The sequence below is a fragment of the Pelophylax lessonae genome (assembly GCF_965119305.1).
Source record: "Pelophylax lessonae genome assembly, chromosome: 2".
Classification (NCBI taxonomy): Eukaryota; Metazoa; Chordata; class Amphibia; order Anura; family Ranidae; genus Pelophylax; species Pelophylax lessonae.
The window spans coordinates 575,700,663-575,725,891 of record NC_138769.1 but is presented as its reverse complement, the minus strand read 5'-3'; the positions used below and the strand labels follow the sequence as shown (position 1 = coordinate 575,725,891).

Below are 25,229 nucleotides of genomic sequence, written 5' to 3'. Positions count from 1 at the left end.
AAAAATAGGAATCTTCTAACCTTTGGTATGAATTAAATAAATATTACAAAGAAGTATCCCAGAAATTGGTAATTAAATTGCGATTTAGTGTATAAGGGTATACTTTATGTAAACATAGAGGGCAAAAGTTGTAATCGTTATTTACGTTTTTTGTACACTTTACTTGGGGTTTTATTTCCATCACAGAAGCCTGTAGGCACACAACGTTTGGTGCAATATCTTGTTTCTGGGTCACTGGGTTAAACAGAAATTTCTTGTTTAACTAGTCCTAACCTTGTATAGAATAAGAAGACATTTGGTTGACTTACTAAAGGAGTTGAGAATCCTCAATCTGTGTGAGTATTCGCTTCATTTATTTTTTTAAATGCAGATGAAATAAGTAAACAGGAATTTGCTCTTCACATGATTGGGCAATTAAGTTAAATATTCTTATAAATTTCAAATTCTTCCGGAGTATTCTTTTCTCCTCTGGGCTCTGCCCAGTTTAAGCATGTGTGCAGTGCTGAATTTTGGTTGGCTTGCTGGAAGAGTTATTTAAAGGCACAGATAGAGCATCTTAAAGGGAATCTTCTGAACTGCATTATGTCCAGATAGAGAAGCACAGTGGCTTAATGCTTCCGCCTGGCAGCACTAGGGTCGTCGGTTCAAATCCTAACCATGGCACTACCTGCCTGGAGTTTGCATGTTCTCTCTGTGCCTGGGTGGGTTTCCTTCCATACTCCAAAGACATGCTAGTAGGTTTATTGGCTCCTGTCTAATTTTACCCTAGTGTGTGTATGTAGAAGGTAAGTTAGGGACCTTAGATTCTTGGGGGTAGGGACTGATGGGAATGTATAATATATATGTAATGTGCTGCGTAAATTGTCAGCACTATATAAGTGCCTGTAATAGATAAACAGGTGGGTAGAAGCTGCTGACTGCTAGACATTGCACCTGTGGCTACTGTCAAAGGGTCAAGCGTCAGAATTGTCCAAAGAGAGAGAGAGAGAGAGAGAGATATTGCAGCTTGGGAAATAGCCTGTTACTGCTCTTGCAGAGTCAGGGATTTGAATCGTGGCTGCTGTTACAGAGCTTTTTGATTGCATTTGTCTGCTATTAAATAGTCAATATCTACCACAAAATCTGAAAAAAGGCAAATACTACTTACACTAAATTAGGTTTTGGAAACTTTGCAACCTGTGAGATTAACTGCTATATTTTTTGGGTATCCTGTTACCTAACCCTTTATTCCAAAAGTTTATTCAGCAATAAAATGACAATAAGACTAAAGTTACTGGTGCCCAACTCTTTTTTTTCACCCCTCCATACGCCAAGAATCCAATGCTGGGAGTCAAACTTTAGCCTGCCACACTACATTGGGGATCATTCTTATCCAAACCTTAGTGGAGGAGTGCTACATAAATATGGTTTGTGATTCATAATATTAAAGTACCTGTAAAGTCCATTTTTTTTAATGTAAAGCTGCTATAGTATTACAAGGGATGTTGATACTATTTTGAAGTGTCTTTTTATTTTTCTCTATAAAATTACATTTAATGGAAAAAGACTCTAAAGAGTGGTTGAAAGTGTGAAAAGTGTGCAAACAGAACATTTATTGTTGCCTATACCAGCCAATCAGCTTGCAAGTGTCATTTCGGCAGTGCAGAGTTAAACTTATGTACTGTATAGGCCATTTTGTAGAGTGGACTGTCAAAACATGATTTTCTGCCAGTTTAGGTCTTGTAGGGTTGGCTTTTACTGATATACTTTCTCTTGATGATGTCATTGATGTGACCAAAAAAAGAGTTGGTCTCTTGTTCTGGGCATTGTAAGCAGCCCTCAGATGTGAATGCATATCCATAAGCTGAAGCCTAAAACAATCAGAGAACCCTTTACAGTGGGCCCCAAATAGATCTCTATCAGAGGCATAAAAAACACATTCAATCACATTGGTTGAATCAGATGGATTTGTGTCTTTTTTCAGCCAGACTAACTATATAACGATGTAACTATGACAAAAATCTCACAAATCTACTGCAGCTTTTTACCATCAGTCATGGTTACTTAGTTTTCAGATAATTAGACAGTTGATAAAAAAAAACATAATTGTATTAGACAACTTTCATAGCTGAACTCCATTCAGAAAATGCTTGGAAATTCTTTCTTCATAGCCAGTTCTTTGTTTTTTACCTTAACCACTTTACCACCGGAGGATTTTGCTGTCTTCCGTCCAGGCCACTTTTTGCGATTCGGCGCTGTGCGACTTTAACTGACAATCGCGCGGTCGTGCGAGGCCGTACCCAAACGAAATTTACGTCCTTTTTTTCCCACAAACAGAGCTTTCTTTTGGTGGTATTTGATCACCTGTGCGATTTTTACTTTTTGCGCTATAAACAAAAAAAGAGCGTTTATTTTGAAAAAATAACAATATTTTTCACATTTTTTTATATGAAATTCCCCCACAAAAAAAACTAATTTTTTTTTAAATTTTTGGCCAATTTGTTTTATGCTACCTATGTTTAGTAAAAAAAATCGCAATAAGCGTATTTTGATTGGTTTGCGCAAAAGTTATTGCGTTTACTAACTAAGGGAAAGATTTCTGTCATTTTTGGTGTTTTTTTTTTAACGCGTAATGGCGGTGATCTGCGATTTTTTTTGCGGGACTGTGACATTGCGGCGGACAGATCGGACCCTTGACTGACATTTTTGACACTTTTGGGGGTACCAGTGACATTTCTACAGTAATCAGTGCTATATATATGCACTGTTACTGTAAAAATGACACTGGCAGGGAAGGGGTTAATTTTATTGGAGAGGGAGGGGTTAATGTATGCCTGGTGCTTACTGACGTGTGGGGGGGGGGAGGTGACTGTGTGACAGAAGGACAGATCGGATGTCCAGCTATGCTGAACACTCCGATCTGTCAGTCCCTGTCACTATGGAGATCCGCCCGCTGTGTTTACACACAGCGGGCGGATCTCCAGACTCCATCCCCGACGATCGGGGCAGAGCAGCGGCAATCGCCGCTGCTCCTCCCCTGGCCCGACTCCCGCTGTGAATGAACACAGCGGGAGCGAGCCTCCGGCAGCGCGCGAGCGCCGCCCACAAGGGGCGGAGTCCAGCGACGTAGGTCTACGTCGCTGGACGGGATCGCGGCACTTTGCCGCAGTAGCCTCAATGTAAGCGGGGCTAAAGTGGTTAAACAGGATGATTACGTTTTCTGAGTCTTTTAGTGAATATAGTTCCTGCTCTCCTGAACTATACCTGCAAGCACTATACCTAAAGCACTCCACCCTCTGAACTTTTGTACCAGAAATTTTGTAAAGCCCAGGGAGCAAATTTAACTCACCAACTCCTGCTTACTCTTCCATATCCTTTTCAGAAACCTGTGTATATAGGATGTCCATAATTTGATTAATTTTGCACATGATGCACCCAATTGCCTGTGACAATCATGGCTTTTATTGCTTACATAATAGTTGGGTAATGAACACCTCCAGCCATGAATTAGAACATCTTACTGCACACAGCTACAAGCCATTTCTCTTTCAACGATGAAGTGGGAGAAAAAGTGTCACCATGCACTTATTGCCTTATACATCAGCAAAGAATGGAAGCTTGGAGTGTTGTGTTCAAAATTAAAGCCTCCTTTCTGTGCATGATTTGATGTAAACTATGTTCTGTCCTGGGACCAATCCTGTTTAATTTATTCATAAATGATCTAGAGGAGGGGATATCTAGTACAATCTCAGTATTTGCGGATGATACTAAACTAGGCTTGCCAATATCTTCTATGCGGGATGTGGAAACCTTACAAGCGGACCTGAACAAAATAACGGGGTGGGCAACTACATGGCAGATGAGGTTTAATGTTGAAAAATGTAAAGTAATGCACTTGGGGGCCAGAAACCAGAAAGCAAGCTACTCACTAGGGGGGGAACCTTTGGGTGATTCTAGGATGGAAAAAGACTTGGGGGTACTGGTAGACAACAGGCTTGGCAGTGGCATGTAATGCCAAGCTGCTGCAAGCAAAGCCAACAGAATACTGGGATGTATAAAAAAAGGGGATTCACTCCAGAAATAGAGATTATTCTCCCGCTCTACAAGACTCTGGTCTGGCCACATCTGGAGTATGCTGTCCAGTTCTGGGCACCGGTCCTCAGGAAAGATGTGCTGGAATTGGAAAGAATCCAGAGAAGGGCAACAAAAATAATTAGGGGAATGGAGGACATCAGCTATGAGGAAAGACTACAAGCACTGAACCTATTCTCTCTTGAGAAGAGACGATTGAGGGGGGATATGATATCAATGTATAAATACTGTACTGGTGACCCTAGCATAAGGAACAAACTATTCAGAGTAAGGGAATACAATAAGACACGTGGCCACTCACTAAAACTAGAGGAAAGGCGGTTTAACCTTAAAATGCGTAAGGGGTTCTTCACTGTAAGAGCGGTAAGGATGTGGAATTCTCTTCCACAAGCAGTCGTATCAGCAGGAAGCATTGATAGTTTAAAAAAACTATTAGATGGGCACCTTAGAGACCACAACATACAGGGGTATACAATGTACGGTTAAAAGCAAACACACACACACACATCATAGGTTGAACTGAATGGACGGATGTCTTTTTTCAACCTCACTAACTATGTAACTATGTAACTATGTAAATGTAAATCATATGCCCACTTTCACAGTAAAATCTGCTACTTCAATTGATGCAAGACACCAGTTGCTAAGCTTGTATTAACTTATTGAACCTCTTTTAGGCGTCCTGAAATGTTCTCTGGGCTTTGGACGCTGGAAGGCCGCAACTGGAAAAGGTCATCAACTGCAACAAAGCCTGCGATCCTTAAGGTTAGCAGAAGTTACACATTCAGGGTTCCTGATGGGAGTACAATTTGTCTGACGGAAGGAGATGCTCTGGTATTGCTGAAAAAATTGAATAAAGACTGGTGGCAGGTCAAGAAAATCGGAGATAGTGAAAACCCCAAGCCATTCCAAGTGCCCACCTTTTACATCAATGAGCTGATAAGTCGGAGAAGTGTAGGACCCAGAAACAAAGATAAAGAAAGCATAGGTAATATACTTTTACCCTATTCTTTAAAAGTTTGTTATGCTGATTACTGATATTTTAACTTTGGGTAGATGCTGGCAGTTACTTTTTTAGATCTATTTAGAACTGATTTTCTAAGTCTGCTCACTGAAACATTTTGCATTAATTTTACATACCATACTAAGCTAATAAATATGTTCTGGTAAAGTATTACAATTTATTAGCTAAACCAGTGGGCATTGCTTGTCAGGAATGTTGCCTCACCTTTTCATAATGCCCAGTTTTTTATGGAGTGGGTAGAACTCCTGTCTGATGACCATTGTCACCAAGACTGAAAGTGAGAGAACAAACAGTTGTCCTCAGAACAGGAACTAAGGGAAATCTTTCAAATGGATTACTTGTTCTAGTGACAACTGCCTGAAAGAGGATTTTGCCTCCTTGAAGAGATCTTATCTCACTGCAACTAGATGAAAATCTTCCCAAAATCGTTATATCTGTGCATTGTATTAACATTTTTTTTCACTTGCTGCATTTTTTATGCAATTGCCATTAAAACGCACTTTACATTGTGCAAACACATCCAAAACACACATAAAATGCAAAAATACAGCATTGGGAACTAGGGTTGTCACCTCATCTTTTAAACCAGGACATATATTTTTTACACAGGTTCTGAGGCTAATATAATGCACATAAGGCACTAACTGAGCTTAATTACCACCTTAATCGGCCACAGAACATGTGTAATGAATGTGTGTCCTGATTTTAAGGGATGAGGTGGCAACCCTATTGGGAAATGATCTTGCCAATTAATGTATGGGATCTGGATCTTTTTTGGATAAACTTCTTTGTCATAATCAGAAATTTCTAAAGCCAAGATCATATAACTTGTGAACAAAATTTCCCATACTTTATATTGGGATCATAAGCGTACTGTCAAGGCTGGGATTTTAGCAGCTCTCTTCTCAGTGCTCAGGCTGCTCAGCTGGCAGATAATTACCAGCCACTCATTGTTTCCACAATACACACCTGGTTACCATTACCTACCTTATTAGTCCAGCTTACAGCCAGCCACTTTTGTCTATTTAACCACTTACCCACTGGGCACTTATCCCCCCTTCCTAACCAGATCATTTTTTTTGCTTTCAGTGCTCTCACATTTTGAATGACAATTCCTCAATCATGCAACACAGTACCCATATGAAATTCTGTCCTTTTTTCACACAAATAGAGCTTTCTTTTGCTGGTATTCAATCACCACTATTTTTTTATAAATATAAAAAGATCTAAAATTTGGTAAAAAAAAAAAACGCATTTTCCTAGTTTCTTTTATAAAATTTTGCAAATTAGTAATTTTTCTCCATAAAGTTTGGCCAAAATTTATACTGCTACAAATCTTTGGTAAAAAATAACCAAAACCAGTGTATATTATTAGGTCTTTGTGAAAGTTATAGAGTCTACTAGCTATGATGCCAATCATTGAAAATTGATCACACCTGATGTACTGATGGCCTATCTAATTTCTTGAGACACTAACAAGCCAGGACAGTACAAATACCCCCCAAATGATCCCTTTTTTGGAAAACAGACATTCCAATGCATTTAGTAAGAGGCGTGGTGAGTTTTTTCAAGTTGTAGTTTTTTTCACACAATTTGTTTTGCAAAAATTTAGATTTTGTTTGATTTTTTTTCACAAAATTGTCATATTAACAGTTTATCTCTTCCACATGACATATGCATACCAAACTACACCCCCTAAAACACATTCTGCTACTCCTCCTGAGTATGGACATACCACATCTGTGAGACTTTTTCACAGCTTAGCCACATAGAGAGGCCCAACATGCAGGGAGCAACATCAGGTGTTCTAGGGACATAAATTACACATTTCATTTCCTGATTACCTCTTACATTTTTGAAGGCCCTGGAGCACCAGGACAATGAAAACGCCCAAATAATAACCCCATTTTGGAAAGAAAACACCCCAACACATAATCTAAGAAGCATAATGAGTCTTTTGAACATTCCGTTTTTTCCACAAGTTTTTGGAAAATGTGGAAAGAAAATGAAAACTTATTTTTTTCTACAAAAAGTTGTCCATGTATAAGATTTTTCTAACACATAGCATGTACATAGCAAAAATGACACCCCAAAATTCATTCTGCTACTCCTCCTGAGTATATCTATACCACATGTGTGAGGCTTTTACACAGCCTGGCCACATACAGAGGCCCAACATGCAGGGAGCACCTCCAGGCATTCTAGGGACATAAAAGACACATCTGATTTCCTGAGTACCTATTGCACTTTTGTATTGGCACTGATGGGCACTGTAGTGGCATGGATGTGGCAGCATGGATGAGAACTGATGTAGAACAAATCAGCACAGATGTGGCAGGGATATGGTACGGATAAGCACTGATGTGGCACAGATGAGTACTAATGTGGCACTGATGTGGCATGGATGAGGCACAGATGAGCACTGATGTGGCACGGATTAGGCATAGATGGGCACGGATGAGCACTGATGTGGCATGGCTGAGGCATGGGTGAGCACTGTTGTTACATGGATGGGCACTGATGAGGCATGGATTGGCATGGCGGATCATGGATGAGTATGAATGGGCACAGATGAGGCATGGATGAGCCATGGATGGGCATGAATGATGCATGGATGGGCATGGATGAGCATAAATGAGGCATGAATCGACATGGATGAGCATGAATGAGGCATGGATTGGCATGAATGGGCATAGATGAGCATTTATAGCCATGGATGAACAATGAATGAGGCAAGAACAGGCGCAGATCAGCGCTGTTGGCACTTCAGATCCAACCCACAAGCGCTGCTGCACTGGCTCCCTCCTCTTCTCACACGCTGTACCAATCAGTGTTAGGAGAGGGGAATAGCTGAACCAGACATGTGCCAGTTTGTTGACAAGTGATTACTCCGTCATTGGACAGAGTGATCACATGGTAAGCGGCCGCTTTCATTGACCTTTTACCCCAATCCGTGATGCGCTGGGTCCAGGCAACCCGGCTTTTAGGAACACTTCCGTGTGCATGCATCATGGGGGTACGCAGAAAGCGTGAGTTCAGGACGACATCATAGTACGCCCTCCCAGAACTAGCTGACCACGCTGTAGCTCTCATTTGGCTATGGCCCGGTCGGCAAGTGGTTAAACTGGTTGGAACAATGAGGCCCTCGTGACTGCTTTTTCTTATTGTCTCTCAGATAACATTAAAGATGAGATTGCAGCCTAAGACATGCCTAGGAATCTTGAGGAGTTGATCTCGTTTGCCATCCTCATTGATACCAGACTCCAAGAGAGACCTTCCTTTAAAGTGCACTTGCAGAAGCCTCCTGTACATCTGGCTCTGAGCTTTGCATTCCCAGCCATGCCTGCCTCACCTCCCATGCCTCCTGGGCCCGAGTCCTCCAGTGAAGTAGAACCCATGCAGCTGGGCTTCACACGTGTCTCCCAGCCGAAGAGAGGGCCTTTAGGAGGAGAGGGAGATTGTGCCTTTACTGTGGCCAGGCAGGTCACTTATTGAAGTCTTGTTCTACCCCTCTGGAAAATGCCCACACCTGAGGTCCTGTAGGGGACAGACCTTAGGTGGCGTCTTTGCATCCACAGCTATCCTGAAGGATAAACCTAGTTCCAGTTACCCTTTCCTGGCCTGAATTTTCCATCGATACCTAGGCTCTAATCAATTCTGAGGCTGCAGCCCTGTTCATAGATAGTGCCTTCATGTTGAAGCACTCAATACCACTGCAGCTTCCTGCCCCCCCCCCCCCACTTGCCATTGAGGCTATTGATGGGAGACCTTTACAGCCTGTCCATAAAACTGCTCTGTTGACCATGGCTGTAGGGGCTCTTCACCATGAGACCAATTTCAAGTCATTTTCTCACCCCATTACCCAGTAGTCATTGGTTATCCTTGGTTATAGAGGCACAATCCCTCTTTTGATTAGCGTCATGCTGTTAAGCTTCGATTACATAGAATTTAAGGGCTGATGCATTGTCGTGGTAGTTTTTCTCCTCTTCCAAGATGGAGTTGGTTCCTAATCCTGTCGTACCTCTGGATCACATTTTAGCCACTATTCGCATTAGTCTCGCTTCCGGCCTCTCAGATCCATTCTCCTCCTGAAAAACCTTGTGAACCCTGCTTTGTCCCTGAGAATCCTGACACTGCTTTGCTCCAGACCTACCATTCTCTTAAGGCAGCTGGGCACCCAGGGAAGAATTAACTCATATGGTCTATGTCTCAACAATTGAGACCGCTGGTCCTATGTGTGCTCAGAATGAAACACCATGACGCTTCCTACAACCGATACCCAGTGGAGAAATGCCTTGGACCCACTTTTCTATTGATTTTATTGTGGATTTACCCAACTCCCAAGGGAACACAGTTATTCTTATGGTGGTTGACCGGTTTTCGAAAATGTTTCATTGTATTCTGCTAAAAAAGTTGCCTACATCCAAAGAACTGGCATACATTTCCACCTGGGAGGTCTTTCAGTTACATGGGTTCAGTAGGGTTATCATCACGGACAGGGGCAGCCAGTTTGTGTCCAGGTTTTGGTGAGCCTTTCGTGGACAGTTGGGAATTCAGCTTTCCTTCTCCTCTGGATATCACCCACAGTCCAATGAAGCCACAGAACGGGTCAACTGAGCCCTGGAGCAGTTCTACAGTGCTATATTTCTGACCACTATAACAACTGGTCAGACCTGTTACCAAGGGCAGAGTTTGCTCACAATAGTGGCATTAATGGCACTTCCCGATTGTCTCAGTTTATAGCGAATTATGGGTTCCAGTCATCCATGTTGCCTGACACATTTGAAACATCTTCGTGAGCTCTGTTCCACTTGGGTGCAGGTTGAAGAATCCTTTCAACTCGCCAGTGATAAGTACAGACTACTTGCTGACCACAGACGCCTACCTGTGCCTTCCTACCAAGTTGGGGAGAGGGTCTGGCTGTCTTTTTGTAACCTCTAACTCCATGTTCCCTCACTAAAACTGGCACTGTGCTCTATTGGGCCTTTCTGCATTCTCAGTAAGATCAACCCAGTGGCCTAATGCATTAGATCTTCCTTCCAACTTGCGTATTTTTAATTTATTCCATGTTTCCTAATTAAAAATTTGGTGTGCAGCCTCTATACCACCTCGGTACCACGTCCCCACTCAGTTTAGGGTGACAACCATGAGGAGTATGAGATACAATCTATCATTGACTCCTGTAGGTTTAGTGGGCGCATACAGTACCTTGTTCATGGGTGCATACAGTACAGTCCGGAGGAACGCTCTTCGGTCTCATCCTTCGAGGTACATACTCCTGTCCTCTTCCGTGCTTTCCATAGATGTTTTCCTCTCAAGCCCAGTGCCCCTCCGAGAGGGAGGGGTCATTGAGGAGGGGGCACTGTCAGGGCTGGGCTTTTAGCAGCTCTCTTCTCAGTGCTCAGGCTGCTCAGCTGTCAGATAATTACCAGCCACTCTTTCCACAATGACTCATCTGGTTACCATTACCTGCCTCATTAGTCCAGCCTACAGCCAGCACCTTTTTGGCTCTTTAAACTGCCTGGCTCATTCTTTCATTGCCTTCGCCTGGTCAACATATCCAGTGTGTCTATCTGCTGTGTTCCTGTTTGACTTTGCCTGGTTGACGTTTCTTCTGGTTCCTGATCCTGATCTTTGGCTTTTGACTACGCTGATTCCTGGCTCCCTGATTCCAGCTCATCTGATTTACCCTGTTTTGGCTTCCTAACCCTGGCTTCTGTTTTAGACTACATTCCTGATTTGCATTATTTTACTAATACAATATAGGTGTGATTTTTAACTGAATTTTCTGTCTCTGCGACGTTCATGGTCCCTGACATGTACAATGCTGAAATGTGACTGTTTAGCAGGAATAATTAGTAATCTTTATTTATTTCAAGTACATATATATATATATATATATATATATATATATAGCGCTGTCAATATATGCAATGCTTTACACATATATATTGTACATTCATATCTGTCCCAGTTTTCAAGGAGCTTAAAATCTAAAGTCCCCAACCCATATTCATACATACTGTAGACTGCTAGGGCCAATTAACCTACTAACATGTCTTCTCAATGTGGGAGGAAACCCACACAGGCATAGGGAGAACATGCAAACTCTAGGCAGGTAGTGTTATGGTTTGGATTCAAACCAACAACCCCAGTTGTGCTAGGCGAAAGTGCTTATCACTTAGCCACTGTTATTGATCTTCCCTCTTTCCGCCTTAGACTTTTATAAAGCTGGCCATACATCAGTAGACTTTTGAAAAAACATTCGTATGAATATTCGTATAAAAGTTCTTTCTACGTTCGGGTAATAGAAGCCAGTTTTTCAAAAGTACTTCAATATTTTCTTTGCTTCTAACATTTGTTTTTGAAATGAATGTAATTACCTAAACAAAAAGCACATACACTGTAAGTGCCTATTCACACTACCGCGACTTGTCAGGCAACTGGTCAGCCTGACAAGTCGCGGTCCATGCAGTGCTATGGGAACCGTTCTAATAGGAGCGACTCAAGTTGCTCCGACTTAGAAAGTAGTTCCTGTACTACTTCGGGGCGACATCGGAGCGACTTGCATTGACATTCATTATATGAAGTCCGCGCAAGTCGCGCCGAAGTCGCACTTTGCGCGACTTCACAGGTCGCCCCCGAAGTCATGCCGCGGTAGTGTGAACCGGCACTAAAACATTTGTTTGAGAAAAATGTTCTATCCTGCTTGATAACATTTTCTTATCACTGTGATTAAAACTGAACATGAAATTGACCCCACTAATGATTAGAAAATCGAACTAATGCTGGGAAATTCCAAGGCAATTTCCATTTTCATTCTAGTATACTCATGCCATTAATCTGGGAGTGCAAAAGTCACTCAATAATATACTGCAATGCCTAAAATAGCAAAGTTTGCACTAGGAGACTTTTTTTTCCATCTGTGAGATTAACAATCACATTTGCAGCCATATTCTAAGTATGCTTTAGCTAGAAACTGAAGGAATAAACAAGTGTGCAGTAAGAATTTACTGTAGGTGTTATTGTAAACCAATCCCTAGAGGGAGCCCCAGGATGTTCTTTAGGTTTTAAACACAAGGGCATTGTTTTATTTACATGATATTTGCTAGTCAGCATCAGCTTCAGCAAGCATTTACAAAGCATGTACTGTACAAAGAAAAATTATAGTTTCCATTTAAACACTTTTTTTTTGTTTTTGTTTTTTTTGTTAGGCAACACTTGAGCAATGCAGAAGCACAGAAAATAAAAATGTAAATTGTGATCTGGGCACAGGGCTAGTAATGACCAGATAAATGAGATATTATTGCTTGCATTGATAGTGATGCATGGATAGTGATGCATGGATAGTGATGCATGGATAGTGATGTGAAAGAAAATATGAAAATGAACAAGCATTTATGTTCTATTCATGAGGTATTTTCTTTTCAGGGAGCAAATTCTTTCACAGATCCCAGGATAACCTGTTGGTTTCCTGTTTTGCACCTTCTCTAATGGAGGAACATTATTACGTTAAACAGTATTGTGAAGGTTCTCCACAAAAGGATGCAGAGAAGCCATTTCACTCCAACTCTTTAACAAGGACTCATAAGAAGTCTGCCAGCTTCTCTCTCAGTTCTTCGTGGCATGGACAGTTCCCCAAAAGTGAAAAGCAGTCATCATTCTTCCAAAAATGTGTTTCTGAAAAGGTGAGCTAATAATATATTTAATGTAAACTTTATTTGTAGATTGAGCTTTTTACTGGCTTTCACCTAAAGTTTTAAGATGTATGGATATACAGTATGTTCCCAATGTTTTACATTTGTCAGAGGAACAGGAGGTGAAGGGATATCTTCCTATCAGGACATTAGTTCCAGTGGCAAATGTCCAAAAGGAGATTTCTCCTTACTTTGGAGAAATTTTACTTGACATTTTGTAATGCTTCTGTGATAGGATGTAAAAGGAAATCTATGCAGTACTGATTAACCGTTCCCTCCTCAATTCAAACACAAAAAAGGTTGATTTAATTTTAAATTTTTTTTTCATAAAAAAATACCGAAAGTTAAAAAAAAAAAAAAGTTTTTTTAGTTTCTGTTAGTAAATTATGTAAATAATTAATTTTTCTCCTTCACTGATGTGCACTGATGAGGCGATACTGATGAGGTGGCACTTATGGGCACTGATGAGGCGGCACTGATTAGGTGGCACTGATGAGGAGGCACTAATATGCCACACTGATCGGCACTGATAGGTGGCACTTATTTGCGGCACTGATAGGCGGCACTGATAGGTGGCACTAATGGGCACTGATGGGTGGCACTGATGGGCAGCACTGATGGACAGGCACTGATGGGCACTGATTGGGGTCACTGATGGGCACAGATTGGGGTAACTGATGGGCACTGATTGGGGTCACTGATGTGCACTGATTGGGGTCACTGATGGGCACTGATGGGGCTTTACTGTAATCAGGGTGTTGATGATCTGTGCCCAGATTACCTGTCCTGGTCATCCCTTCGAGGAGTTCCCACCGAACGGCTCTCCTTGCCACACACTCCGACAGCCCAATAAACTGCACTTCCGCATTTACATGTGACTGGCTGTGATTAGAAACAACCGATCACATTGGTAAAGAGCCGCATCATCGCCCCCATGGGTGCACAAGAGCGGGCCTTCTGGGGCGCCGTCATATGACGTCGTCCCAGAATGAGACCTGCGCCGTCATTTCATGTTGGGCGGACGGGAAGTGGATAAAGTATATGTGAACCCTTACCCTGTAAAACAACCAAATCAGTTTAAAATATAGGCTGTTGACCAATATGGCTGACCATCAATCCACTTTAATGAACTGGTCGACTGGGAGGGTGAGACTGATTAGGTCAGAGCAAAGGGGCAAAAATAATAAGTTCACTTTGTCCTACAGTGCACTTACCAATTATAGCTAAGGCCCCTTTCAGATGGAGTGGAATCCGCCCAAGCGGATCTGCCTGCTCAGTGGGGGGAGCTCTCAACTGATTGCCGCTGAGCAAGTGGATGACAGTCAGTGTCCCCTCCACTATGCAGAGCGGATACGGACACAGCCCACTGATCTCTATGGGGCGAATGGATGGAAATTACCTGCCTGTCTGTTTTTATCTGATTGTCATCTGATCTGCTGGACGGTGGGTAACAAATTCCCATCTGTCTGTTTATATCATCGGATCTGATGCCGGCAGGTGACATCCTCCACCTCACAGAACAATGGGTGGTCCAATCGGGTCCACCTGAAAAATGGACAGGCAGACCTGATCCACTCGTGTGAAAGGGGCCTTATGGATTCAGTCAGTTCCTATATTTATTCATCCACAGGCCAATTAATTCAATTGAAGTCAGCAGGTAAAGTTCTAAGTTTCCAACTCTGCTGCTGGTATCAATGGGGATCAGATGACGATAATCTAATTCTGGTAGAGTTTTAACTGGCCATATGTCTGGTGAGTTGGTGGTTTACAGCAGCGCTGCATCACTACTCTCTCCCTCTCTACAAGACTCTGGTCCGGCCACATCTGGAGTATGCTGTCCAGTTCTGGGCACCCGTCCTCAGGAAGGATGTGCTGGAACTGGAGAAAGTCCAGAGAAGGGCAACAAAAATAATTAGGGGAATGGAGGACATCGGCTATGAGGAAAGACTACAAGCACTGAACCTATTCTCTCTGGAGAAGAGACGCTTGAGGGGGGATATGATATCAATGTACAAATACTGTACTGGCGACCCGAGCATAAGGAACAAACTATTTAGAGTAAGGGAATACAATAAGACACGTGGCCACTCACTAAAACTAGAGGAAAGGCGGTTTAACCTTAAAGTGCGTAAGGGGTTCTTCACTGTAAGAGCGGTAAGGATGTGGAATTCTCTTCCGCAAGCAGTCGTATCAGCGGGGAGCATTGATAGTTTCAAAAAACTATTGGATGGACACCTTAAAGACCACAACATACAGGGGTATACAATGTACGGTTAAAAGCAAACACACACACATAGGTTGAACTGGATGGACTTGTGTCTTTTTTCAGCCTCACTAACTATGTAACTATGTAACTACATCTACAGTAAATCTACTGACCAATCGCTGTCACAATAACATACAGTATTATGTTCAGTTGACAACTTCTTTTTTTTTAACTAGTCCCCAAAAATGTTGTTAGTTCTCTTGTTTATGATCAGTGCAGTTTCTGAACACTTTTGCACTTTTGTTTATTCTCACAAGAGCCAACAAACAGGTTCACCCACATTGAATGTACTTTACACTCAACAAGGAATGTTCTTCAGTATTTGTTTAACCTATTTGCAGCACAAGGAAACATGATATGTTGACCATTCAGCATTGCAGCCTAGTTTATCTTCAAAACTGTAGTCAATAGAAATAGCTGTGTTGTGTGTCGATTCTTTACACTTTATAGTTTGCATATGACCTAGACCTACTGTATATAATTAATTGCACTCCCAGCACACTTGGTTTCTTGTAATCAACAACCATTTCATAGCTCCCAACTCTCCCTGATTTAGAGGGATTGTCCCTGATTTCAAAACAAAGTCCCTCTGTCCCTCTTTTCTATACATTTATCCCTCATTTTGGTCTGATCCATATAGTTGTATATAAAATGCACTTTTTTATCTTTCAAAAAGTGTTCCTCAGTGCTAAACCTTTTATCCAATTTCTAAAATGCTGTATTTGTAGATTTCAAAAGCCAGTATAAAGGAATAGTAGTGGTAAAATCATTTTTTTTTTGGTATTATTCTCCTTTAGGGGCGTGGCAGGGTGTGTGTCCTATGCCTACATACGTTTGCTAATAGGTGTCCCTCGTTCCCATCTCAAAAAGTTGGGAGGTATAACATTTCCTTTTTCCCAATGTGGTTTTCATTTTCCCTTCTCTCTTAATACTATTATATGAATGCATTATATTGATTCTGATATAGCTATCTTTAACCCTCCTCTTATGTTAGAATTCCGTTACTATCCATGATGTTACGGTCAGTTTTGACCCGTGTTTTAAATCAGCCATAAAATACCCTCTGAATAATTATTTATCATCAAATTTGTTTCTTACCTCTTGGTTACCTTGTTAGGCTTCTTTATCCTTGAAAAGATTGGTTTTAATATTTTTGGTGTGACCCCTTAGACCTTTCTTTTGATAGCATACCTCTCATTGTCAAATTTAAAAAATGGTAAAATAAAGTCAGCAACTCTGAAATGAATTTGTCCTATGTTTCTTCACTTTATTTAGAGAAGCAGACAAGCAGGAAAAGAGATAGGCCCCTCCCTAACTACAGCTCAGAGGGTTGAGAGGGGATTGGCTGTCACTGTTACTAAGCAGAGAGAGTGTTTATGATTTCAGTTTTGGAACTTATTAGTGTCCTAAAATCCTATATTATAACTGGGTCAGAATTGACCCTAACACCATGAATGTCTTATTATACATATAAGTCGCGCTAAATATATTAGATGGAGATGTGAAGTCCATAAAAGTCCAAAATAATATTATTGATAGATTCCAGGACCAGGCTCCCTTAAGGGTATGTGCTTACCAGATGAAGGTAAGGAAAAGGCAGTCTCGCTGCGTGGAAACTTGTCACCTTGACAGTAGATCCAAGCTTCTATGATCGATCAACTCAGTGGACATGGGATCATGAAAAGCAAAAAAAGTACCGCAATAGCGTAAAACCCAACAAACAAATTGTGACTATCACCATAGGTGTGGGTAAATGAATATTGTGATGTGATATGACCTCCACCACAATAAATGAAATAAATAAATCATGCAAAAATAAGGAACTTAGGGTGAATAACCCCTACCAGAGAGGTTAAGGGTTGACGCCCTAAGTGATTAATGTGTATCGGTTGGAGTGGCCTCTTACCAAACAGAAAAAATAATGACACAGTGAAGAAAACGTTGAAAAAAAGGTAATCGTGCTGAACCACCACCAGCTGAATTCGCCTCTTACCCTGGATAGATATAGATTAGCCAAAGTGCACTAAACAAATCCAGTGTACCACTCAGGAGCCAGCAATTTCACACCTGTGAGAGTTGCCTCTTACCACATATGAAGTTGTATCAAGCCTGTAGGGTAAACCAAGTAGCCAAAGACCGACCCCAAATTGAATCCAAGCCTGTGTGTTTACGAATAACCAGGGGATCCGACCAGAGGTGTAGGTAACTGGGTCTCAGAAGTTTCAGAATTGATCAGATGAAAAGCGCTTGTCAAAGTTTTCAAAAACACCGCCGCCGCCCGCCTACCGGATGCAGAGTAGTGACGTCAGCACGCCTTCCCTACGTACGTTTCGTTACAACTAACGTCTTCCTGGGGAAGACGTTAGTTGTAACGAAACGTACGTAGGGAAGGCGTGCTGACGTCACTACTCTGCATCCGGTAGGCGGGCGGCGGCGGTGTTTTTGAAAACTTTGACAAGCGCTTTTCATCTGATCAATTCTGAAACTTCTGAGACCCAGTTACCTACACCTCTGGTCGGATCCCCTGGTTATTCGTAAACACACAGGCTTGGATTCAATTTGGGGTCGGTCTTTGGCTACTTGGTTTACCCTACAGGCTTGATACAACTTCATATGTGGTAAGAGGCAACTCTCACAGGTGTGAAATTGCTGGCTCCTGAGTGGTACACTGGATTTGTTTAGTGCACTTTGGCTAATCTATATCTATCCAGGGTAAGAGGCGAATTCAGCTGGTGGTGGTTCAGCACGATTACCTTTTTTTCAACGTTTTCTTCACTGTGTCATTATTTTTTCTGTTTGGTAAGAGGCCACTCCAACCGATACACATTAATCACTTAGGGCGTCAACCCTTAACCTCTCTGGTAGGGGTTATTCACCCTAAGTTCCTTATTTTTGCATGATTTATTTATTTCATTTATTGTGGTGGAGGTCATATCACATCACAATATTCATTTACCCACACCTATGGTGATAGTCACAATTTGTTTGTTGGGTTTTACGCTATTGCGGTACTTTTTTTGCTTTTCATGATCCCATGTCCACTGAGTTGATCGATCATAGAAGCTTGGATCTACTGTCAAGGTGACAAGTTTCCACGCAGCGAGACTGCCTTTTCCTTACCTTCATCTGGTAAGCACATACCCTTAAGGGAGCCTGGTCCTGGAATCTATCAATAATATTATTTTGGACTTTTATGGACTTCACATCTCCATCTAATATATTTAGCGCGACTTATATGTATAATATTTATTAGGGTGTGGTCACACTTGAAGTTGCTGCTGTTCTAATTTATCTGTTCCTTTAGCGCGGTTAATATTCCCTTATTCCACCATGAATGTCTTAATTTTCACCACAGTATTTTATAATTTAGTGAAAAGGATTCTTTTTCTATTACATTGTTTAAATAGAGCTTCCTGACAAAGTAAAAAAATCTTGATGCAATAAACAAATTTATGTGATACTTATAGACATTCAAAACCTGAAAACGGGTCAGTTTTGACCCTAACACAAGAGGAGGGTTAACCACTTTACCACTAGAGCATTTTGCTGTCTTACGTCTGGGCCACTTTTTGCGATTCGGCGCTGTGCGACTTTAACTGACAATTGCGCGGTCATGCGACGCCGTACCCAAACGAAATTTCTGTTTCAATATCTCTTTTATTGTAATTTTCCACATAACAAAATAACATACAAACAAGAAAAAGAACAAAAGCCAGTAACAAAATCAAAAACAAAATTAATACAGTAAGTTTGTCAATTATAACCGTATGCTTCCAGAAGAGCAACAACAAAAAAAAAAAAAAAAAAAAAAAAGGGGGGGGGGGGATAAAAACCTTCCTTCCAGTATGATTTTGATCCCCACTCCAAAGAATGCCATATTTAGAATACCGTTTATGTCAAATCTCTCTTCACTTTAGCATCAATTTTGTAGAGGGAAATGAAACGAGTTTCATAGTACTTAGCAATGTCTATACTGCCCCAAATACAGTATCTCTACTCTAATGTCACTATACATCTTACATTATTTAACCATGGTTTCCATCTAAGTTTAAATATTTTCTTTGTTGAACTTAAGGTAGCTATAATTTTTTCCATCTGATATTGTTGATTTAATAATTCAACCGCATCAGATGGAGTTGACTTCCTGGGAGTTCCATCTTCTAGTAATTAAAAGTTTTGCCGCTAATAGGAGATGTATAATTACTACTCGGAACTCTGGAGGAATCTCATACATATTTAAGTGAAGGATTTGCCATTTCAGGGTTAGGAGTTATATTTTTTCCAACGAGTTCTGACACCAGGGAGAATATTCTATTATATATATATATATATATATATATATATATATATATATATATATATATACACACATACATACATACATACATACATATATATATATATATATACACACACACACAGTATCTCACAAAAGTGAGAACACCCCTCACATTTTATTATAACTTTTCATGTGACATCACTGAAGAAATTACACTTTGCTACAATGTAAAGTAGTGAGGGTACAGCTTGTATAACAGTGTAAATTTGATGTCCTCTCAAAATAACTCAACACACAGCCATTAATTTCCCCTTAAGGGAAAATTTCCAAATTGGGCCCAATTAGCCATTTTCCTTCCCCGGTGTCATGCGACTCGTTAGTATTATAAGGTCTCAGGTGTGTTAAATTTGGTGTTATCGCTCTCACTCTCTCATACTGGTCACTGGAAGTTCAACATGGCGCCTCATGGCAAAGAACTGAAACTGAGCTGCAGCACGGTGGCCAAGAGCATACAGCGGTTTAACAGGATAGGTTCCACTCAGAACAGGCCTCGCCACGGCCGACCAAAGAAGTTGAGTGCACATGCTCAGCGCCATATCCAGAGGTTGTCTTTGGGAAATAGACATATGAGTCCTGCCAGCATTGCTTCAGAGGTTGAAGGGGTGGGGTCAGCCTGTCAGTGCTCAGACCATACACTGCACACTGCATCAAATTGGTCTGCATGGCTGTCGTCCCAGAAGGAAGCTTCTTCTAAATATGATGCACAAGGAAGCAAACATTTTGCAGAAGACAAGCAACAAACTTTTTTGGTTCAGATGGTGCCAAGGGTGTGTGGCAGCAACCAGGTGTGGAGTACAAAGACAAGTGTGTCTTGCCTACAGTCAAGCATAGTGGTGGGAGTGTCAAGGTCTGGGGCTGCATGAGTGCTGTCAGCACTGGAGAGTTACAGTTCATTGAGGGAACCATGAATGCCAACATGTACTGTGACATACTGAAGCAGAGCATGATCTCCAAGAGGACCACTGTCTTGTTAAAGAAGCTGAGGGTAAAGGTGATGGACTGGCCAAACATGTCTCCAGACCTAAACCCTATTGAGCATCTGTGGGGCATCCTCAAACGTAAGGTGGAGGAGCGCAAGGTCTCTAACATCCACCAACTTTGTGATGTCATCATGGAGCAGTGGAAGAGGACTCCAGTGGCAACCTGTGAAGCTTTGGTAAACTCCATGCCCAAGAGGGTTAAGGCAGTGCTGGAAGATAATGCTGGCCACACAAAATATTGACACTTTGGGCCAAGTTTGGACAGTGTCACTTAGAGGTGTACTCACTTTTGTTGCCAGCAGTTTCGATATTAATGGCTGTGTGTGGAGTTATTTTGAAGGGACAGCAAATTTACACTGTGTTATACAAGCTGTACACTCGCTACTTTACATTGTAGCAAAGTGTCATTTCTTCAGTGTTGTTACATAAAAAGATATAATAAAATATTTACAAAAATGTGAGGGGTGTATATTATCCAACTGTATTTGTTGGATGATAATACATATATATATATATACATATATATATATATACACAGTATATATATATATATATATATATATATATATATATATATTAGAGATCGACCGATTATGAGCAATACCGATCTATCGGGGGCTGTTCTGCACTTTCCCCGATATATTGGAATTTGATTTACCGATATTGCCGATATTTCAGGGAAAGTGCTTGTATCGGGGTGATGCCTGCAGCTAGAGGCATCACCCCGGTACCAGTGTCCATAGCCGATGGTCGGTTGTCTTATAATGACAACCGATGTGGCTGCGTAGCCACTCGGCTGTCATTCCAAGGAGCGGGAGGGGACATCCCCCCCTCCCGCCGCCTTCCGTGGCTCGTCAGGGTCTCCCGTCCCACCGGGAGATCCGGGAATCCTACCTTCACCGCCGCCGTCTGACCTGGGTCTCCATTTCTTTGAATTTGGCGCCGCCACGTATCCGGAAGTGATGTCATGACATGACATCACTTCCGGGTACTGGCGGCACCGAATTCAAAATCTTACAGCATTTAAAACAGCCAAACTTTAAGTGCAGAGGAGGGGTTTGGGGTCTTTTAGACCCCCAGATCCCTCCTCCACAGTACCTGTAGACATTAGAAAATGTTTTAATGTCCGAAGATATTGGCCGATACCGATATCGGCGGTAAAAAAAACGATATAGGTCGATTATAATGTGGGGATTTGCTCTGGTAGGTAGGATTTGCGGGTGCAGTATAGAGGCAAAACAGATGGTTCTTCAAGTAAATCAGGAGTGTTTTATTTACACTTCAGGAACACAAAAGTAACAGTCTTTCTTGGTGTTAACTCACACCCAACAAAAAGGAAAATGACAATCTTTTAAGGCAGGTTTAAACACAGCAACAAGTCCATTCACCTGTGTCTCTTTGGTGCTGTTCACACACAGCAACGGATCAGTTCACCTGCTTGTAACTTTTCCAGCCTCAGCACTCACTTCCACAGCCTTCTGGTGCATGGAGATAATTCTCAATCACCTGTTAGGCTGTCTGCCTTATAAACCCCAGGCAAGACCTGGCCTGGAGCGTGGGGAGCAGCCACCCACCCATACCTTAACTGCTCCCAATAAGAGCCGGCCCGGATTCGGCTTTGCAGCCACACTAAAATAGAAAAATGTCAAACAGCACTAGCTGCTGCTGACACAGAATTACCGGCTCTTATCTCACCGAGGCCAGGAACCTCGGTGACACGTATCTTCCGTCGACAACGGATCCATGTGCCCTGCCACATACCTCCCCCCTTTGTTCAACCCTCAGGGGGTGAACACATGTCATACAGTGTGCGCAAGACAGGGCATCCGCATTTCCCTGTAGGCGGCCTGCCCTGTGTTCCACTGAGAACTTGAAGTTCTGAAGGGATAGGAACCATCTGGTGACCCGAGCATTTCTCTCCTTGGCCTGGCTCATCCATTGGAGAGGGGAATGGTCGGTCACCAGACGAAATTTCCTCCCCAACAGATAATAGCGGAGAGACTCGAGTGCCCATTTGATAGCCAGGCACTCTCTCTCCACTATACTGTATCGGGTCTCTGCTGGGGTGAGCTTCCGGCTGAGGTACATGACAGGATGCTCCTCCCCATTGACCTCCTGTGATAGTACAGCCCCTAGACCTACTTCCGAGGCATCGGTCTGTACTATAAATCCCTTCTTGAAGTCTGGTGTGACCAACACTGGGGACCCACATAGTGCCGACTTCAAAGCGGAAAAGGCCTCTTCCGCCTTATCATCCCAGTGAACCACGACGGACTTTCGTCCCTTTAGTAGCCCTGTTAGTGGAGCAGCTAAGGTGGAAAAATGGGGAATGAACCTCATATAATATCCCACCATTCCCAGGAATGACCTGACCTGTTTAGTGGTGACTGGTCGGGGCCAACTACGTATGGCTTCTATTTTGTTTACTTGGGGTTTGATGACTCCTCGCCCAATAACATACCCCAGGTATTTAATCTCTTCTAATCCTATTGAACACTTTTTCGGATTAGCGTCCAGCCCGGCCTTCCTAAGAGCATCTACAACCGCCTGCACTTTGGGCAGATGACTTTCCCAATCCCTGCTGTGGATGACGACATCGTCCAGGTAAGCCGAGACGTACTGACGATGAGGTCGCAGCACTATGTCCATTAGTCTTTGGAAGGTGGCCGGGGCACCAGGCAGGCAAAAGGGTAACACCTTATAGTGATATAGGCCCTGAGGAGTAACAAAAGCCGTTTTTTCCTTAGCAGACCTCGTTAAGGGTACTTGCCAGTACCCTTTTGTGAGGTCTAACACTGAAAAATACCGGGCTTGGCCTAATTCCTCAATCAGCTCGTCTACTTGGGGCATAGGATAGGCGTCAAACTTGGAGACCTCGTTTAGCTTACGAAAATCATTGCAGAATCGCAACGTCCCATCGGGTTTGGGTACTAAGACTATTGGACTGGCCCATTCACTTTTAGACTCTTCAATAACATCCAGTTTTAACATGCGTTGTACTTCTTCCTCAATAGCACGTCGCCGAGCCTCGGGTACCCGATATGGCTTTACCCGGACCTTAAGCCGGGGCTCAGTGACCATATCATGTTGGATTAGAGACGTGCGTCCAGGGAGGTCTGAGAACACATCTGTCTTCCGCCTAATGAACTCCCTGACTTCCTGGACCTGTTTGGAGGACAGGCTATCTGCAGCTTTTACCGTGGTTACTGCTTCACTGGCTTAAAGAGGAGGGGTTGGACCCTTTTCACCTAGAAACCCTGGCTGGGGGCTGTCGTTCTCGGACAAGTCCCTATCTTTCCACGGCTTTAGTAAATTTACGTGGTACACCTGCTCCGGCTTCCGCCGCCCTGGCTGGTGTACTTTGTAATTTACTTCCCCTATCTTTTCGAGCACCTCATAGGGACCTTGCCACCTAGCTAGGAACTTGCTATCTACTGTTGGTACTAGTACCACTACCCGATCACCCGGGTTAAAGTTCCGGACCCTAGCCTGTCGATTGTAGATCCTACTCTGGGCTTGTTGGGCTGCCTCCATGTGTTCCCGGACCAAGGGCATCACCTTTTCCATCCATTCCTGCATCTGTGTGACATAGTCAACAACACTTTTGTAGGGGGTGGGTTGTTGTTCCCAGGCCTCTGGCTATATCCAACAACCCGCGAGGATGCCTACTATATAACAGTTCGAAGGGCGAGAACCCCGTGGAAGCCTGAGGTACTTCTCGCACTGCAAACATCAGATAGGGTAGAAGCAGGTCCCAGTCCTTACCATCCCTGGAAACTACTCTTTTTAACATGTTTTTTAATGTTTGGTTAAATCTCTCGACCAGGCCATCTGTCTGGGGATGGTAGACGGATGTACGTAATTGTTTTATGTGGAGCAGCTTACAGAGTTCTCTCATAACCTTGGACATAAACGGTGTCCCTTGGTCAGTCAGGAGCTCTTTAGGCAGTCCCACCCGGGAAAACATTTCCATTAACTCCTTAGCTATAAGTTTGGCGGACGTATGTCGCAGGGGTATCGCCTCCGAGTAGCGAGTAGCGTAGTCAAGGACGACTAGAATATGTTGGTGACCCCTGGCAGGGGCCGATTAGATCCATAGCGATTCGTTCAAATGGGACCTCAATTATTGGGAGAGGTATCAGGGGACTACGGAAATGGGGCTGGGGGCTAGTTATCTGACAGACCGGACATGACTTACAATACTCTTCCACTTCTCTGAACACACCGGGCCAATAAAACCTCTGTAGTATTCGGTCCTGTGTTTTCTGCCACCCTAAGTGTCCCCCAAGAACATGTTGGTGGGCAAGCTCCATAACAAGCTTGCGGTACGCTGTGGGCACCACCAACTGTTCAACCAGTTCACCCCGGATTTGATTCACTCGATATAACATTTCCTGTTGAACAATAAAACGTGGAAACATCAATTCAGCCCCAGGTTTTTTTGGTTTACCATCAATTATTACAACATTCTCCCAGGCCCTGCTTAGGGACGTATCCCGGTGTTGTGCAGTCCCAAAATTTTCCCCGGAGACATTGAGGTCTGCCAACTCAGGGCCGGATGGCAAGTCCTCCATGTCTCCCACCATTACATTTAGGGGGGTGGTGTCCCCCTCTATCACAGAAGCTGTGGTCACCCCTACCGAGGACCCTTCGGACTCAGGCTCCCAGGGCTCTGGGCTCGCACTGGAACCAGGCCATTCTGCTAGGGTTGTCCCTGTCTCAGGGTTGTCAGACCCTTTAACCGTAGGCCACAGCGCCGGAAAACCTGGAAAGTCCCTTCCAAGTATTAGTTCATGTGGCAACTTGGTAGCGACAGCCACCTCATGGGTCCAGCCGCTGCGGACAAAGTTAC

General features: G+C 42.8%; 1 protein-coding gene across 4 annotated transcripts in view; it reads left to right on the top strand.

Moving 5' to 3' along the window:
* The window catches only part of ARHGAP9 (Rho GTPase activating protein 9), a 231,938-nt gene that overhangs the window by 13,365 nt on the left and 193,344 nt on the right, over positions 1-25,229 (top strand). For 3 of the 4 annotated variants that reach the window (XM_082244790.1, XM_082244789.1, XM_082244788.1), the window contains exons 2-3: positions 4,749-5,059; positions 12,527-12,783. In XM_082244790.1, the coding sequence (XP_082100916.1) occupies positions 4,759-5,059; positions 12,527-12,783 (558 nt within the window). In that variant the 5' untranslated portion in view covers positions 4,749-4,758. Of the gene's footprint in view, positions 1-4,748; positions 5,060-12,526; positions 12,784-25,229 lie in introns of those variants that run through there. The other variant, XM_082244791.1, reaches the window with a different exon arrangement.